Source organism: Mya arenaria, chromosome 11 (assembly GCF_026914265.1).
Source record: "Mya arenaria isolate MELC-2E11 chromosome 11, ASM2691426v1".
NCBI classification, from domain to species: Eukaryota; Metazoa; Mollusca; class Bivalvia; order Myida; family Myidae; genus Mya; species Mya arenaria.
Window position 1 is genome coordinate 14,786,327 of NC_069132.1, and position 19,663 is coordinate 14,805,989.

Below are 19,663 nucleotides of genomic sequence, written 5' to 3' on the forward strand. Positions count from 1 at the left end.
GTCCATGTGCTTGTTTTACCCAAATAGGGGGTCCTGGACGTTGGGGGTCAATTTTGGTCAAGCTCACCCCAAGATGGAAGTTATTGGGCGGTGCTAGGTGATAGCCCTGGATGTCCCCTACATGCCAGTACCCGGTCTTGGGGCGTCACATCGCCTCCTTCTGGTCGTAACAGCCACCCAAAGTAGGTCCATGTGCTTGTTTTACCCAAATAGGGGGTCCTGGACGTTGGGGGTCAATTTTGGTCAAGCTCACCCCAAGATGGAAGTTATTGGGCGGTGCTAGGTGATAGCCCTGGATGTCCCCTACATGCCAGTACCCGGTCTTGGGGCGTCACATCGCCTCCTTCTGGTCGTAACAGCCACCCAAAGTAGGTCCATGTGCTTGTTTTACCCAAATAGGGGGTCCTGGACGTTGGGGGTCAATTTTGGTCAAGCTCACCCCAAGATGGAAGTTATTGGGCGGTGCTAGGTGATAGCCCTGGATGTCCCCTACATGCCAGTACCCGGTCTTGGGGCGTCACATCGCCTCCTTCTGGTCGTAACAGCCACCCAAAGTAGGTCCATGTGCTTGTTTTACCCAAATAGGGGGTCCTGGACGTTGGGGGTCAATTTTGGTCAAGCTCACCCCAAGATGGAAGTTATTGGGCGGTGCTAGGTGATAGCCCTGGATGTCCCCTACATGCCAGTACCCGGTCTTGGGGCGTCACATCGCCTCCTTCTGGTCGTAACAGCCACCCAAAGTAGGTCCATGTGCTTGTTTTACCCAAATAGGGGGTCCTGGACGTTGGGGGTCAATTTTGGTCAAGCTCACCCCAAGATGGAAGTTATTGGGCGGTGCTAGGTGATAGCCCTGGATGTCCCCTACATGCCAGTACCCGGTCTTGGGGCGTCACATCGCCTCCTTCTGGTCGTAACAGCCACCCAAAGTAGGTCCATGTGCTTGTTTTACCCAAATAGGGGGTCCTGGACGTTGGGGGTCAATTTTGGTCAAGCTCACCCCAAGATGGAAGTTATTGGGCGGTGCTAGGTGATAGCCCTGGATGTCCCCTACATGCCAGTACCCGGTCTTGGGGCGTCACATCGCCTCCTTCTGGTCGTAACAGCCACCCAAAGTAGGTCCATGTGCTTGTTTTACCCAAATAGGGGGTCCTGGACGTTGGGGGTCAATTTTGGTCAAGCTCACCCCAAGATGGAAGTTATTGGGCGGTGCTAGGTGATAGCCCTGGATGTCCCCTACATGCCAGTACCCGGTCTTGGGGCGTCACATCGCCTCCTTCTGGTCGTAACAGCCACCCAAGTTCCGTGATGTTTGGTTTCAATTGGTTAGGCTGTGGTGGCCTGTACGTCAAAACAGAGATTGATCATGATTGTATGTTTATTTAATTGTTCATTAATATTTATTTAATATTACATTTATTGCATCATACAGAATGTCCAGTCCTCGTTTATTGGTTACAAATACATCTATACAGCGATCTATGTTATTGATATCAAACCAGACTTGTTGTCTTCTTTAATTGATATTCTTTCATCATTTAATTATTGCATTAAACTGAATTACGTCCAATTCTTATTCAGCGTTCACCAATAAATGTGTTTTATGTTTCCTTTTACTTCCACAATCTGGTGCATTTCAAGAATTTTCAGTGCAAATTTTATTACGGTTATTATTAAATTCCTTATTGGCTGCTGACTTAATGTATTTGGCAATTTTCTCTATTTCGTCGTATCTATTTCCGTAAGTCAACGCAAACACTTATTGGCTGCTAGCTATTGGCTGCTGGCTTGGCGTTAGCTTATTTGGATGGAAAATCAAGAAAAATCAATAATGCGACTATTTCTTTTGATATTATGTATCTTTCCACAGCTTAAAGCTGAAAAAGAAGCATTTTCTGATTTGTATGACTTGCTAAACAACCCTGACATTGTAGAAAAGTTAGAGAAAAGACTGGGTATATCGGACAATGATGACCCAGGTCAGTTTCCTCAGCCTGTGTACCAGAATCAGTGTAGGTCTTTGTCAGGGGCCTTGCCTGGCGATTGCAATTTTAATGCTAGGAACAATTCCATAATAAAGACAGAGGAATCTCTTAATCGTGGAGCAATATTCATTGACAATCATTCCAATGTTAGCTGTCCAAGAGATTGTACAGAATTATGTTGTCAAAATAAGGAATGTGACACAGCCTTATTCCAGGACAAGGTGAGGTGGATCTTGTTTATATTAAAAGTTGTATTTGATCAAAAGGGTGGATGCTATTTAACCATACTATGGGCATTTTAAGTTAGGGATTAGGTACCTTATAGTCCAAATAATTGTACGTTGGCGGATTTTTTTTAGATTTTTGATATGGCAAATACTTCACCTACAAATTGTTTAGTATCAAAAGTGGGTAGTTATTCCGATCAGAATTCCGGGTTAAAGCATATAGAGTCTATAAAATATCATAAAAACAAGAAATATTACCAGATTATGTTATTTTATATTAGTTCCGTACACAAAAAATAAATATCCAACTTATAATTATGAGTTTGACGGTTTTTTTCATTTCATTCTGTCAAAACATAACGATATATACATGAAGGGCACCTGCAAGGCTTCAGGGCACAGTTTTAAATCGCTCAGAACATTTCGGCCATGGCTGAGTTGTTACGTTTGTATAACGAGGTCTATCTCGAAGCTTTGTCGGAGGCCGAGTTATTACGATTGAATCGAGTTGTTCCCCTTCGCATAATTGTTTTCTGTGTCAGTCAACTTTCGTTTTATTGGAAAGGTAAACAACTTGTTTTATTGCATTAAATGCTTGTTTAGTGCAAAATAACATTTCACTTACATGGTAAAATATGAATATAACTCTTTATGATCAATTTCAACCATGAAATACTTTACTTAAAACAATATTAATATTTTTTAAACACCCCCTGTTTTTGCACAAACCCGTTTAGACGTTAGTGATTGGAAGAATCCTGTATAACACGTCTGATATTTTAGACTAGTAGTAAGGATTGGCTTATCTGATAGAGCCCAGATCAGTAGGTCATACAGTACACTCCAAGCGGAACTACCACTTTCCGTTTTCCTCGGCGGATTTTGGTCATCGCGGACACGACATCCAATTGATCATAATCCTCTTTCCTCGGCGTTTTTACTCGTTCACCCACCGAGGCTGATCAGTGGACCGTACATTTACAATCGCCGAGTTACTCGGAGGTAAAAACACCGCGCAACTCGGAGGAAAACCGTTAAGAATCTCCCACTGTATCTAATTTTGTTTAATTTATTTGATAATTTTTGCTACACCTGTAATTGTTTATAAAAATAATTTATTTTGCGTACCTAATTTTCGGACACCCAAAAGACATCAATCGTAACTTTCACACTTACCAAGTTTCACAGACGAAGATTATTGATTTTCATCTTTTATCCTGGCTAGATTACCTAACCGTATAGTACACCACTGTGACAAGTTAATTAGTAAATACCCATCTTAAACGATGTATTGCATGTAGAAAGAAAAAGTGTGAAATATTTATTGGAGGATTAAATAAACAACAATGGCAATCAAGGGATTAAGAAAACAAAGACATGACATTTTTGTAAAACAATCTGCCAATAAACTTTAAAACTTATACCACACTTATAGACTGTATGAAGCAATTATGTACAGTTATACTTATTGAATCATCAATAAAAGTCAACACATTCAATGATATAGGTAACTAATTAATGTGATGAATTGGAAGTTGGAAATGCAATACTCCAGTTACATTCGAAAACACCACTCAGACACATTAATCCTGCATAACAATATACATGCTCTCCATGAGATCCTCGTGGGTAAAACTGTGAGTTATGTGACGTCACACAGAGTGACTGTTTGATCTAAAGCCGATAGAATGTGTTATTCATTTCAATGCATGTATAAAATGGTGTTTAATGGGATTTTAATTACCTTGATGAAGGATTTACACTTATATGCGTTATAAATAAGTTTAGAACCATTGATAAGTACGGATAAATTAATAAGTCAGGTAAAATGCAAATTAGGGAAAAAAGACCGAAAAATATTCACACTTACAAAGTTCTCAACACCTTCATTACTCCAATCTAATTTAAGTTCTCAACACCTTAATATAGTAAGAGAAAGAAGACAATAACAAACACAAACGCACGCTATGGTATATCTTTTAATTACATAATGTGAAAAACAACAGTTGTTTGACGATGCTGATGAAAATTTACAATAATTGTTTTTTAAAGAAACTTTCTGTACTTTGAAAAATTAATTATCTAATTATTTAATACTGTTTTAACAGAAGCAATGTACTGTAGTAGCTATGCACAAAACGCGGAGTTCCGCGATTGGGTCAATAAATCGATACGATCACCGGCGCTACCGGCAATAAACCCTCCATAGAAAACGACTAACTCGGTGCAACTCGGCGTGTCACCGAGGAAAGTGGTAGTTCCGCGTGGAGTGTACTGTACAATTCAGATCCACAAACTTATCTGTTTAGTCTGGATTTTCTTTTTAATTTTGATATTTGGTGACAGTAAGACTTATAGCGAAAGTGTTTGCCACTGAAAGAACATAATGAGTGTATACAATTCTTAGATGACAGTCACAGTGCAAGAAGGATTTGTTCTGGCATTTTAGATTAAACACTGCTTTGAAGCAAATTAAAATGACAAACCGGGTTCCCCCAGGGTTCTAAAAAGTTGTCGCCACTTTTTCGCGGGGGGTTAAGGCAGTCGCGAAAGGCCCCCTTACGGGTCCAGGGCAGCGCTCTTGTGGGGGTCATAGGGGGCGAAGCCCCCTGAAGCTCATGGGGTTTAAGCATTTTAATAGCCCTAAATTTCATTTAATTATCTCATTGTCGTGCAGAACATAATATAATATTGTTGTACATGAAGCACAAGATATTAGCAAATTGTTATTCTATTGACAAAATGTATGGACAAGTATATAAATAAATAAAAAAAAAATGAAAATAATGCAAAAAATGCGACATATACATCAATATGTTGATTTCATTCTTATGCCTGCATACAATAGTGTCATAGAATTAAAGAATTCAATTATAAAAATATGAGATAAATTTAAAATAAATGAAAACTCACAAAGAAAATATACATTGTCAAACTAAGGCTATACTGTCCTAATAAAATAGTGTCTACTCTTTACTCCAGCCAATTTATTGGAAGCCTTATCAAATGGGATGTAGTTTATTTGTAAGCATACCCAATGACTTCTGTTAATCTTTTTAACCCCTTAAAATGCTGCATTTATAGCAATTACAAATTGCGACAAAACCGAAAGCAAATCTATTTTTAGCATGTAAATGTCATTATGAAATTTGCATATCACGTGTCTTTCCGACAACCTAAATTATTTGAAAGCAATAAAATTCAGCAATAATTAGCGACATGTAGACTGGGCCGTGACTGCTTGCCCTAATTATCGGATTTGTTGTTTCACCAGATGCGCTTGATTTATGACAGTGACAGAATCGATTATCATGCAGTTTGCATGGGCACTGCTAACGTCATTTTAAGAAAATATTTTCAAAAAAAATCATTGTCTCCATAAATTCGCCAAATTTAAAAAGTTGTCGCCACTTTTGCGATTTTGTCGCAAATGGCGACAATGGCGATCGCCAGCGGGAACCCTGACAAATTTCTTTAAAACAGTGTAGGCTAGCTGTGTGTGTATTCATGGACATTCGTGTTAAAATATGTATAATTATTAGACTCTGTGTAAAAAAGCTAAAATGGCAGCAATGTCCCACCTGGATTAAGTGGCCACCTGTATTAAGTAGCCACCTTGACATTTTCCCCAAGGTTTGACTGTATATTGGAAGAGGAATAACTGGGGTAACATTCAGTCTTCAGTGTAACTGGGTTGCCCGAAGCCCGGGACAAGTAAATACTGTTTCGGGCAAGTTCAAATTTCCAGGTGGTTGCCCAAACAGGCAAGTGCATTTTTCCGAAATTTAGATCCCTCTGTTTTCATAATTTCTTCAGCAACAATTCACAAATCCTGATTGAACGTTATTATTATATTGAAATATAGGCTTTTGTACATTTACGCATGAATTGGTTTTTTGGGGCAAGTAAAACTGTTTTTGGGCAAGTGGTTTTCTTCAATTACTTGCCAGAAAGGAAAAGTGCTGAAAAAAAATAAAGGCAAAGACTGTACATTACTTGTTCCCTCTTTACAGTGCCCTATAATCCTTACCCTTACATGCCCCTGCCCCCTATCGAATCATTACCAGTCAGTGAAGACAGAAGTTATTGTTCACACAATACTGGATACCTTAAAATGGTTGACCACAAAATGAGTCTTCAAGAGTCATTGTCTGTTTTTTTCTAAATCCTTGGTCTTTCTTCTTAGATTATAGTTCTCATCTGTCATAAGAAAAAATTAAGATGGCATTGCAAGAGACATGATTATCTATATTGGTACTTTGTTTTATAGTTTCCAAAACTTAAAAAAAACAAAAACAATTTCCAGTGTTTTATAAAGATCCACTTTTCATTCTAGAAATATCTCATGTAAAAGGAAAATTGATCAATACAACTTAATAGAATACCTTGTTGTCTTATTTTCTTCTCTAAGATGGTTAAAAAATTCCCCAGACTCAAAACTAATAATAAGATGTTCTGACTCTTATTTACATATTATTTATTTAATGCATGTTCAGTGAAACAGGAATAATGCATGTACTATTCGTTAGGTAACCATATGCATCCTTGTCAGAATTCTATATGCACCAGCAATTCTTTTGTTGCAAGGACATTTTTCTCACTTTCAGTTTGACCTTTCATGTTTCTCATTTTTTTCCGGAAGTAAACAAGTATTCAATATTCATATTGTCAATATTGCAACATTGTTTTTATTTTTCATAAATGGCATAACAATAAAGCTATTATGTTATATTACTTTACTGTAAACTGACAATGATTTATGCAGTTCTCCTATGCAATTCTCCTTTCACTTTCATTAAAATTGACAGGAAGAAAGTGTGCACCTGTTCCCCATGCTAATGGAACACATTAAAAAGTAATACAAATATATTTTTTTTTAATTTTAGATAAGACAAGATATAAAAAGAAAACTAAAACAAAATATATTTTAGCATTGTTGTTTTTCAAACCATCATACTTAGCGAAAAGGCCTAAGGTATCTGTTAATTTGCATAATGTCATGGGTAGGTTGTGAAGGACCAGTAGAGGACCTCCATTTTCTTCAATGTTAATAAGTCAAAAATCAAGTTCACAGCAAATGTTCTCTGGACAACTTCTTCCACATACACGTAATAACTTGAGAACTGCTTGACCTGATTGAACAGGTGTACTTTACCATAACATGGCCCTATTGTTTTTTTGTCATTGCCGAGGCATTTCTTTTTAAAACACAGTAATGCACTCTGGCAAATACATTAGTCAAAGTGGAAATCAGGAGTCATATGTTTTATTTGTTATTTGATCAATTGTGTGGCATCATCTTATCTCCATAATTTGAAGCACAGACAATTAAGAAATTTCCCACGAAGTGCTACCAGTACATAGTCATCAGAAGCTAGAAGTCGGATCATCATATTTTATTAGTGAAACCAGATTATTTTCTTTTGCTTAGGGAGGGTCACTACGAAACCTATCATGCCTGTAACTACTACTCTAGGCTGTAAAAATTGTAACAACCCCATTTGTGTATTAAACTTTGCTTTGAACAGATATTTAACTACTATAAGGCTTGCAGGCAGTTGGTTGTATGATTTCACCATTTAATGTTACAGGAAGAGCATAACTGCTACTTATTCCAATGTGGAGACTCCAGCATGTGCATTTTCACAGAGCACAAGGACTATTGGATGAGCTCTGTATCGAAGCACACTCACAGCTCCCACAGCTATACCCCTGGTGGGGCCACATACAGCCATGAGAACCAACTACAAAACCTTGGTAACCATGACAGTGACGTGCCCAAAGTCAAGGTTACAACGACTCCTGTACCAGTTTCATCTACAACAACAACAACAGCCACAACCACAACAGAGCGAGTTACCAAAGCCTCCGTTTTACCAGGTAGATGCCCATGTATATATATATATATATTTATAAACACCAGATTACCAAAAGTATTCAATAATTGCATTGCATTTTCCTTTGCATGAACTTTCATGTGTCTTTTTTCTAATATTCTTTTTGTGATAATTTGTATGCCTTCTAGTTCGTTTGGGAAAAGGGGGCATGGCCTTGTTAAAGAGTCACCAAACATCTCATGTCATTAATTAAACCTGCAAACGTACAGTCAAAAATGATTTGCATATCTTTTGGGTTACACCCAGCCATTTGTCAATATGAAATTAATGTCTCATGTCCTCATTTCTGTTTTTTTCATTGAATCTGGCTAGTGATTCATTTTAGCCTGTAGAAAACAGGTATGGAATCAACTAGGGGAAAGAGGAAAGATGAACAGTATTATAAATTGAAATTCAAATTTTCAAAATAATGCATTTTAAATAAGAAATAGGAGGCTTGTTGTGTAAATGTATGATAAACAACTGTCTATATTCCAGTATTAACTTCTTGCCCATGCAGTATGCTCAGTGAAGGCTTAATCTGAGGTTAAATATTACAGTTGTCATTGTGACATGATTAATTGAATTTCAATGATTATCATTATCAGTGTCATATCAATAAAAAGCAAGTCCTTACCTTTTAGACATGTTGAACTGGCGATAGAAAGTTTAATTTAGAGTTTAAACATTGCACTGTCATTGAAAAATGTAACAAGTAATGCTATGCAGGGGATTTCATATATCACTAAGATTTATAAAAATACATATACAATATCACGTTTTAAATTTATCCATCTAATAGTCAATCCTTTATCATAAAATTATTAGTATGCCTCATTTGATCAGCAAGATTACATCCTTTCATGATTACTTATAGAAAACGATCATCCCACTATGGTGACATAGTTAACACTGCACGCTTATTGCGTATCTATAATGGAGAATCTAACACAGCATGTCTTACAAATATTTAAACAATTTTGAAGAATAAAATTACTAAGGTATTCCAATACATAAAGAGCTTGTTATTAAATTCGTACCAAACTTGCTTTATATGGTGTAAATACAGTGAATCGTATCTACAGTATTGATAATATATCTAATCGAAAAGATTTACACAATGGGCTATTTGAGGTCAATTTCTGTTTAATCTTTAAAGATATTCAAATTTACAGTTGTTTCATCAGTAGTTGATAGTTATCGTTAAAGATACATGCTAACAGCACGCCTTTTGAAATTTCATTCATTTTATGGTATAATTTAGTGTTGCTGTTAATGAACATTATCAGCTTGTAAATTTTGTGTGTACAGTATATGAATTTATTATCAAGAAACATTGATAGTGTGATCTAAAAAAACACACACAAAAAGTGCACAAAAAACAACATATAGTTATTTTGAGATTAAACATTTTTTGTATTTAACTATGTTAACAATTTGTGCAAAACTAGAGGGTCTTCCATATATTAATTTATATTCATGCACACATAAATGTTCTGTATAATTATTTCTGGTACATCTAAATATTCATTTCTATAAACATTGACCCCTTGTTGTTTTCCTGACACATGACTGACTTGTTGGATAAAATACAGTCTTATTGAACTCCACAAATTAAGATAAAAGTTTGACATCTGTAATCCTTGGATATGAATTTTCTCTGATCTTAGCCAAATTAATACAATCCTCGCCAAATAAATCCCAGGTTGGAGGAAATTGGTCTCCAGTATTAAAAACATTGTTAGGCTTGTTTGCCCTTGATTGAAGCATTTTTAGAATTTCGATATACAAGAGAATGAATTATGACTTTTCTGGTCTGGATTTCTTTGATACACAGCAGTTAAACTGACCTGGATTTGGTTAATAAATAAATCCTTAGTCGACAGTGTTCCCTAGGGTTGACAAAATTCACTTATATAATATCTAAAAATTACTTCAAAATAAACAAACTGTACGTCCTTGCATTTTAGGTTTGGGGCAGTACTGCAAGTCGTATGAGTCACAGTGTGGTGATCTCCACGCTGAGTGCCTCATGAAGAAATGCCAGTGTCGCAGTGGCTATCATGCTAAAAATGACATGTGCAGTAAGTATAATGTAACCTTATGACATAATTTATTGAAAGTCTTCATTCTGTATACAATATTTGTGATGTCTTCTCAAAACCTAAAAAAACTTTTGCATTTACATCAAATTACTGAAGCAACAACATGATATTATTTAGAGTAGAGCTGAAACGATTCACTAAAAGCTCAATTTGATTCCGATATCAAACAGGTGGATTCAGTTCATGTTTTGCTTATTGCTGCTATTTGATATTGAGTTGTTATGCCCCCACAAAGTGGCGGCATATAGGGTTGCCCTTGTCCGTACGTACGTCTGTCTGTCTGTCCGTACGTACGTACGTACGTACGTACGTACGTACATACGTCCCGAAGATTGTTTCCGATCTAATTCTTGAAAACCGTTTGTCCAATCCTCACCAAACTTTAAACACATGTTTGTGACCATAATATCTTGATCAAGTTCGATAGTCATGGAAATCGCTTTAGTCATTTAGGAGTTACGGCCCTTTTTTGCCAAAAATACTTCAAAAATATATGTTTCCAATCTAATTCTTGAAAAGTATGTGTCCAATCCTCACCAAACTTTACATACATGATTGTGACCATAATATCTTGATCAAGTTCGATAGCCATGGAAATCGCTTTTGTCATTTAGGAGTTACGGCCCTTTATTTGCAAAAAAAGACTTGAAAAATACGTCCCGAAGATTGTTTCCGATCTAATTCTTGAAAACTGTTTGTCCAATCCTCACCAAACTTTAAACACATGTTTGTGACCATAATATCTTGATCAAGTTCGATAGTCATGGAAATCGCTTTAGTCATTTAGGAGTTACGGCCCTTTTTTTATTTAAAGATTGTTTAATCGTTGCAAGTATGAAAAAACTAGGACAGTGTTTCATCAAGAACGAATTTTGACTAACAAAACTCTGTTTACAAAGTTAACAAAAGAAAACATCAAACACTTATAACAGAATCTATCTGTTGATGAATATTAAATGGATGAGAAACAATATGTTTAAATCCAAATAAGTCATCTTTCTGTTCTGTTAAAAAAGTGTTGTGTTTTTCTGTACATGTCAAATTTGAAGGACTTTAACTTTGAACTCATCAATGAAGTGTTTTCTTTTCAAATGCAACATGAGCTTCTGGTCTTTGGATAAATGACATCATCAAAAAAAAAATTACATGTTGCTTTTTGTATCAATCCCTCGCAGAGCCTGAAATGTGCCCACTCTCTTGATTTAAGTTTTTTAGGAGCATATTTTAATGAGGGAGACACCTTGTTATGAGGCTTGTAAGAATGAAACTATTATTGATTGGATGCAAGATTAACTATTTACTAATCACACGCCACATAACAAAAGTCGACATGTTTAGAATGCAGATACAACGGGTCATTTTGTGGCATGCATGTTTAATATGCAATTCAAATCAAATTTTGTGGTTTCTGTATCGAATCGAATCAGTGAGTTTAAAACCGTTTTTTCGAGGCATCTGAGCAAATTGTTGCACTTGTAAGGCTTGAGCATTGTAACCATATATGACCATTAAACCAGTGAAACCTTGTATCATGTTTTGGTAAATAATTTGTACTTTTATCTCTATAAATGTCACTCAGTTATGTGTCATTTTCAGCTTAGGGCAGATGTTTGATATTTTTGGGGAACCTTTCAAGAAAAGGATTCAGTCATCATACTTGTTGTATTGTTTCACAGGGCAGATCTGTCACAATGATGAGTTTGAGTGTGAAACGTTGCCAGTCGGTTCCAGCTCCCATCAGTGTCTGCCAATCCGCTATATGTGTGATGGGAGACCAGACTGTGCTGATGAATCTGACGAACAGGATTGTGCCGATAAAGGCAAACCAGGTGGGTGGAGACTTGGGTTTGGTGCTGAAGGGTAGATCAGGGAGAGTTTGGATTACATTTGTGTTTATTTAAACAAACAATCAAATGGGTATGGTCTGAATTTCTACTTGAAAATACTTTTTTGTCTTGTTTCATTTAGTCCAATTACCATCATGAAAGTGCATAAATCGGCTTTGTATCTAAAAGTTATTCTGCATCAGTTTTTGCCTGGTGGAAGTCAACATACTCTGCATACTAACAACTCTTTACATAACTAGAATTATTCATTGCTGTTGGCATTTTATAATTGTACTTACAAGAACAGGAATTTCCTGTGCTTATAACTTACCTTGCTTTATTAACAACTTACCCTTAATTTGTATTTTGGGTAATTTTGCCATAAAATAATTTTGATTTCTTGCATGCAGCTTTCTTGGACACGGACACCCCAGTAGGTGGTAGTTTATATAACAACCCTTATTACAACTCTGGATTCAACCTGGATAATCAGTACCCATATGCCTTCCCTTTGCCTGGATTGGCAAATCGCAAACAGCCTGCACTCCAACCATCTACCGGTAATCAGCTTTATCCCAATCAGCTACCAGTAAATAATAATGGAGGCTACTATATTCCCGGTTTAGCCAATCAGAATCAAGGAAATTTGAATATCCTTCCTCCAGCTGGAAACCAACAGTGGGGAAATAAAAATATTTTGGGTTCACAGCTCTACAATAATATTCCCTATCAACAGCAGCATCAGATGCAGGGCTATCTTCCAGCTCCAAATGGATTTAACCCAATGATACCAGTTCTTGGCCAGCAACAACCCAATATTGCCCAGAACCATCCAGGTCAAGCACAGTCTCCTTATATTCAGAAAACAGACACTGTTACTCAAAAGAAGCCAGCTAAACCAACCCCAGTCCCAGTTGCTTCCAAACCACCACCAATGGTACCTACAAAACCACCAGTGACCCAAGCAAGTGGACAAAAACCAGACTTGCCTGACTTTCCAGACATCATAAATGACCTTGATTACTTTACAAATAGTTTGTATGACACAGCCACAGAAGAGACAGTCCACAACAAACCTGATAAATATGCAGATGACCTTAGGCAGTCTTTTGGCAGTTATGTTGATAATGGTGCATTTGGCAGAGATGGCAAGCATCCAAGTGCCAGTGGAACAAAACCAATAAAGCATGAAGACATGGACACACATTGGGCTGGGGGCAGACCTTCCTCCCAGGGGAGCCAGCCTGTTGGGGATGGGGACACAAGGGTGAGGGGCAGGACATTCCCATCTGCCACCAAAGCCAAGACCCAGATTGTCAGTCCTACCCAGTCCACGGTCCCGGGTCAAAAGGCAGGTCAGGAATCTGGCAATCAGGCGAGCAGTAAACCCTCTGAAAACTTCTTTGACTACTCCTGGATTGGCTATGACAAGAATTCACCTTCAATAAGTGGGAAAAAAGGAACTAAGACAATAGCAAGCAGCAGTAGAAAAAACAATCAGCAGGATTACCAGAAATCGAAAAGCAAAAGTCCAGTTTATGACATAAAGCCAGATTCAAAACTGCCAGACTCTGATATCAATCCATCAAAAATGGTCAATGGTGAAACAAGGGTAAAGCCAAACAGGTATGATGATATAGATGACTATGGGTTTGATGACTTAAGAAAGCCAGCTGGAAACAGACGACCCGGGTATGATCGCTATGACAGTCGCTATGACAACACAAGGAGGAGGCCTGGATCGGGGTCCCGGTACCCATACTATGACACAGGGTACCAGCGGGGAAGAAATAGGAACCCATACCCCATCTGGGACCCCTTTAAGGATGAGTACTATTATCCTGACACTTATGACGATCAGACGGGCAGGTCTGACCCCAGTGTTGGCCATACACGGAAAGGTACAAGGGCTGTTGTAAATCTGTGTTGTCACATTTCCCTTTAGTTGTATATTAATTTGTCATTGAACTGTGCTTGATTTACATACGACTTGCATTGTAAAATCTTCACTAGTCTTGCTTTCTATATATTTTGACACTGATTTAGAACTTGTCATGTTACATTCTTTTCAGTAGTGTATCATTTGATTTGTTTGGTATTCACGAAACATATCTTTCACATTCATTTTCATTGTTTCAAATAGTTGGTTGTCTCTGTTATTCAGCCAGCAGCTCAATTATTTGTGTTCTCAGCATAGATTCAGTTTGCTGTAGCCAGCAATACCAGACACTCTTATTAGTATTCATCATAATTTTTCTTAGTTTTGTTTTTCTTCTTTTTTATTTGTGATTGTTTTGTGAAAAACACCAAGTATTTTGTCTCCATATGAAATGAGACTCATTTTTGATAGGTTTAGCATTTTTATCTTGATATCATAGTATACAATTACTATCATTTTCAAATGTACAGTAATTATTTATTGTTTATAAGTACCTGTGTATTTTAGAACCAAATACTCTGAAGTAATAAATGACCCTGTTGTGTGTGTAATGTTTGTCGGTTTTGCCTTTGATCACTGTTGTACTATTGCATAAGAATCAAACAGTATTTGTTGAAATAACATATACTGTAGATTAATTTTTGTTAGTATGCATTTATCAATTTGAAATTGATCAGGCTCAGAGTAGCCACGCAAGCAATTGAATTTGATCATTACATACATCAACAAACATTAACCTGCTTCCAAGTTATATGCTGTCTACTTGCCACTGGTATTTTATGCTAAATTAATATGTTTCCCTGGTTGAATACTAATAGCCTGCTTATTTACCAAAGTATAATATGTATGGTTATTTTGAAAAATACAGTCATCCTTGTGATGAGACAAAGCATTTTCTAGAACAACCAATCAGTGAAATAGTAGATTTTCATTGTGGTGTTTAAGAAGAGGGGCAGCCACTGTCCTTTTATGGTTTTCCCCTTCCGCCCTCACAAGACCAAATTTTGCACCATGTTGCCTTCACAGAATACAATACTTATAATAATAAAATATTCTTTTGTTTTGTTCGGAAACTTTATTGTTTATAATTACATATAATCTTTACATATTTAGCTGTTCAAACATCTCCCATAGCACCCTAAACTTTTCTCCCGTAGCACCCTGATCTTTTCTCCTGCAGTACCCTAACCTTTTTCCCATAGCACCCTAACCTTTTCTTCCATAGCATCTTGACCTTTTCTCCCATAGCACCCTAACCTTTTCTTCCATAGCATCTTGACCTTTTCTCCCATAGCATCTTGACCTTTTCTTCCATAGCACCTTGACCTTTTCTCCCATAGCACTCTAACCTTTTCTTCCATAGCATCTTGACCTTTTCTCCCATAGCATCTTGACCTTTTCTCCCATAGCACCCTAACCTTTTCTTCCATAGCACCTTGACCTTTTCTTCCATAGCATCTTGACCTTTTCTCCCATAGCATCTTGACCTTTTCTCCCATAGCACCCTAACCTTTTCTTCCATAGCATCTTGACCTTTTCTCCCATAGCATCTTGACCTTTTCTCCCATAGCACCCTAACCTTTTCTTCCATAGCACCTTGACCTTTTCTTCCATAGCATCTTGACCTTTTCTCCCATAGCATCTTGACCTTTTCTCCCATAGCATCTTGACCTTTTCTCCCATAGCACCCTAACCTTTTCTTCCATAGCACCTTGACCTTTTCTTCCATAGCATCTTGACCTTTTCTTCCATAGCACCCTAACCTTTTCTTCCATAGCACCTTGACCTTTTCTCCCATAGCACCCTAACCTTTTCTTCCATAGCATCTTGACCTTTTCTCCCGTAGATTCCTGACATTTCTCCCATAGCATCCTGACCTTTTCTTCCATAGCATCTTGACCTTTTCTTCCATAGCACCCTAACCTTTTCTTCCATAGCATCTTGACCTTTTCTCCCGTAGATTCCTGACATTTCTTCCATAGCATCCTGACCTTTTCTCTCATAGTTTCCTGACATTTCTCCTTTAGAACCCTGACCTTTTCGCCCGTAGCACTCTGACCTTTTCTCCTGTAGCACCCTAACTTTTTATCCCATAGCAACCTAACCTTTTCTTCCATAGCACCTTGACCTTTTCTCCCATAGCACCTTGACCTTTTCTCCCATAAAACTTGATCTTTTCTCCCATAAAACTTGATCTTTTCTCCTGACCTTTTCTCCCATAGTTTTCTGACATTTCTCCCATAGCACCCTGACCTTTTCTCCTGTTACACCCTGACCTTTTCTCCTGTAGCACCCTGTCCTTTTCTCCTGTAGAGCCCTGTCCTTTTCTCCTGTAGAACCCTGTCCTTTATGCAAAATCATTGTGATTGTGTTGGTTATTGTACATTGTTAAAACGCTGTTTGGTTGCATAGCTGTACAATATTTTGGAAAAAGAATAACTGGTTATGACAAAAGCATTCTAAAAAGATTATATTCACTTATGATGCCATGAACCATATTACCCATGTATATATTACTTATTAGTTATCTGGAACCATTACCGGTAACACGTATTATACTAGTTTTCAGGAACCATTAACATGAACCATTAGCATGTATTATATTAGTTATAAGGAACTATTACTTTAAATTTAGAAGCCTTTCGTGAATAACATGATTTTAAGTTCATGTTTGATATCACTGTGTATTTTGTGTTTTGAATATCTTATGGAATAATTACTGCCTGTATTTCAGGATCAAAGCCAGGAAGTGAACATCCAGATGATAAAACTTCCGCTGGGGACTCAGGTCAGTACATGGTCTTCGTTATCCACAGATTTTACATGGTGTAAGGAAATAAAACGGTGATTGTCCATGAAACTTTGTCATGCAGCTTAAAACATATTTTGTTCTGCTAGATTTTAATTGTAGCTATAATAATAAGCCTTTGCCTTTTTCCTCCAGTTGGAAAATGTATAGGCATATGTGTAAATCTGGCATATAATGGTGGAGTATTTCTGTTATGATAACATTATCAAGTCTATTCATAGGATGTCTTTAACAAACATTTCATGTGCTGATATTACTGTATGACATTTACAGGGGGTTTGCCAGAGAGACCACTGGCTCCAGTCACTCAGGGACCACCAGCACCCATCACCCCTGTCCAGCCTGTTGTTACAGGTAGGTATCTGTTCCTCCAAATAACATTTCAAAACCGCAAATACCAGATCAGCATCTTATAAAGGTATAATTATAACAATTGGATATATTCTCTCTTTAAAATAATTCATATATATTTGTGTTTCAAGTGATAGACTATTAAAATGGTTCGTTTTTCCTACAGATGCAGTAACAAAGTCTCAGCCCACTCCTGCACCCCAAGCTCCAGTTTACACAGAGGAATCTCATGATCAGGGTGAAGAGATGAATGCAGATGAAACAGCCTCTAGTGATAATGATCAGAATCAGTCCAATGAAATACAGACAAATGAAAATGATTCTAAAGTTAGTAACAGTACAGACACAAGTGGAAGTGGTGATGGGAAATCAGAATTCCATATATTGAATGAAGACTTGATAGAAGTAGAGACATACACAGACGGCTCACAGGGGCCGATAGTTGCCCTCTCCCTTGGGTTAGCAATAACGCTCATGTTGTTGATCTTTGTTGGCTGTAGGTTACGGACTGTGAAACGAAGATTACGGAAGGGCAGAGCACTTCACACAAATGAGGCAGATTACCTTATAAATGGAATGTATTTATAACACAGATATTGAACATGATTTCAGTTGGAATTATTTTAAGGAGTAAAAATTATGTTTGATTGAAGAAAACAGCTCATGATTTGAGTACAGAAATCCATCAAAATTATTATAATAATATTCCAATAATATTAGTCTTGTATGTGATGGGTCTGTGATATTTATTCATCTAATGATGAATGTTTTCATTATAAAATGTAGCATGTATTAATATGTAACATGTATTCATAAAGATATCAAGTGTTTCCTTTGATATTATTTATAACATTGATGTGTTAAATTTTACTTACTTCAAAATACACTATGAACAATTGGTAAAACTCCATTGTATTGAACAAAAAAGACATTTTTTTTCAAATTTCTTCAAATTTTGTTTTAAAAAAAGAGAAAAGATCTGTAGTCTTCGAAATTGTCATTGTTTCAGTCTGGTTAAGTTGGTTGTTACGGAGGACAATTCTGTATGAACTTGTTATTATGAATCAGCATGTAGAAACAAACATTTCATTATCCCACCATTTTTAGAGTTTTGTTGCAAAACATGTGTGAGAAATATTTTTGTATTTTAACACTTCATTTAGTTTGTTATTATGTAATCCTATATGTGATGGTGTTATAAAATCATATAGTTTTTCAGTTATGTCTATATTAAGTTTATGTTGACTGTTGAGAGACATGTATATGGATTTGGGAGATATATGGATCTGAATCAAAATACTACAGAATCTCAGTCAAAATGTTGGTTACTATTTGTGAGAAGTCAGGAGCCAGTTTGTTTTATGCATGCTATCTAGAATGATGTGGTTGTTGTGTGTTTGTGTGTTGATGAAAGTGGGAGGTTGATAACCTTGACAGTACTAACTATTGGAATGAAATGGAAGAATATTTAACAGTTTAGTTTACCATAGTCTTTGCTTACCGGTACATAACTTGAAGATGGTTTTAGTAAGTTACATTTAATTTATTTCTTATTTCAAATCTAGACAAGAGTTTGTAATAACCAAAAATTGGACTATTAAATATGCTGACATAACCGTCAGACATCTTCATGTATTGTAATATTTTAATAGCCAGACTAAAATTTACATGTGTTGCTGCTCTGTCAATATTGCAGATATATGCTTTTTAAAACTAAATTGAAAGTGTGTCCCTGTCAAGTGCATGACTTGTTGGCCCCTGATCTGTGTTGACATTATTCTGTGTTAGTCTACAAGTGTACATTCTACTTATTTGATTTCATATACCTCTATCTCTCTATGTTTTTGTATTTCCCAGACATTGTCCAAGACATTGTCTCCAGAAGGCACCTACAGCTGACTATTGTCGTGCATTAATATTGCATTTATCTGTTGTAAATGCATTTAAATAGTGTACATTTGTTTTAATTATTTTGTTTCTATTGTTGTTGTTTCATATCCATGGTATTATCCTTAAGTTGGGTGTTTTTTTGATTATTCATGTTATAATAGTTTATACCTTAAGTATGCTTGAACGATACAATTAATATTCAGATATTTTACTGCACATTCATTCCAGTTATACTTTGTGTTGGACCAAATATGTAACAGGTTCTTTAAATTTTATTTTTGTTAAATATGTCTATGTTTTTTCATACATGTTAATGCGTGCAATATAGTTAACAACAAGTCTGCTTTTAGGAGCCACATTTCATTTCCTTGTTATTTTATTAAATAGTATAGTTCTTTTAAGATAAAGGTATTCTTTATGGATTATTATTTTTTACATTAGCACAACCATGATATTTTTTTCTTGAGAGAACAATTATTTTTTAGTTGAGAAATGTTGTGAATTAGAATTATTATCAGTCAGCTGTGTTTCTTACAAAATACGCAAATACACGTTCACAAAACATTTGCCTTGTTGTGTGTATACAATGTATAAAACCTGCTGTTACCAAATTTCTCTCGCTTTGGACCCATTATGAATAAGTCAACTGTACAATAGA

General features: G+C 36.4%; 2 protein-coding genes across 2 annotated transcripts in view; one reads left to right on the forward strand and one right to left on the reverse strand.

Annotated features, from left to right (window-relative positions):
• LOC128207459 (protein phosphatase 1 regulatory subunit 14C-like) overlaps nt 1–8,984 on the reverse strand; it is a 35,669-nt gene extending 26,685 nt beyond the window's left edge. Inside the window, exon 1 of the mRNA XM_052910389.1 lies at nt 8,723–8,984. Within this exon, the coding sequence (XP_052766349.1) occupies nt 8,723–8,733 (11 nt within the window). The 5' untranslated portion in view covers nt 8,734–8,984. The remainder of the gene's footprint in view (nt 1–8,722) is intronic.
• Nucleotides 1,780–19,563, forward strand: LOC128207458 (low-density lipoprotein receptor-related protein 11-like). Its single transcript, XM_052910387.1, has 7 exons — nt 1,780–2,203; nt 7,801–8,089; nt 10,056–10,169; nt 11,867–12,019; nt 16,690–16,743; nt 17,038–17,118; nt 17,282–19,563. Exons 1-7 carry the CDS (start codon nt 1,805–1,807, stop codon nt 17,701–17,703), a joined length of 1,512 nt encoding a protein of 503 aa, XP_052766347.1. The 5' UTR covers nt 1,780–1,804; the 3' UTR covers nt 17,704–19,563.
• Nucleotides 19,564–19,663: the final 100 nt, after the last annotated feature.

What these genes read in the sequence shown, in the direction of transcription:
- LOC128207458 (XM_052910387.1), top strand. Translation starts at nt 1,805, where the DNA reads ATGGAAAATCAAGAAAAATCAATAATGCGACTATTTCTTTTGATATTA. An exon ending in CAAAGCCTCCGTTTTACCAG is followed by an intron (nt 8,090 to 10,055) that starts GTAGATGCCCAT and finishes CTTGCATTTTAG; the next exon opens with GTTTGGGGCAGTACTGCAAG. An exon ending in AACTTCCGCTGGGGACTCAG is followed by an intron (nt 16,744 to 17,037) that starts GTCAGTACATGG and finishes TGACATTTACAG; the next exon opens with GGGGTTTGCCAGAGAGACCA.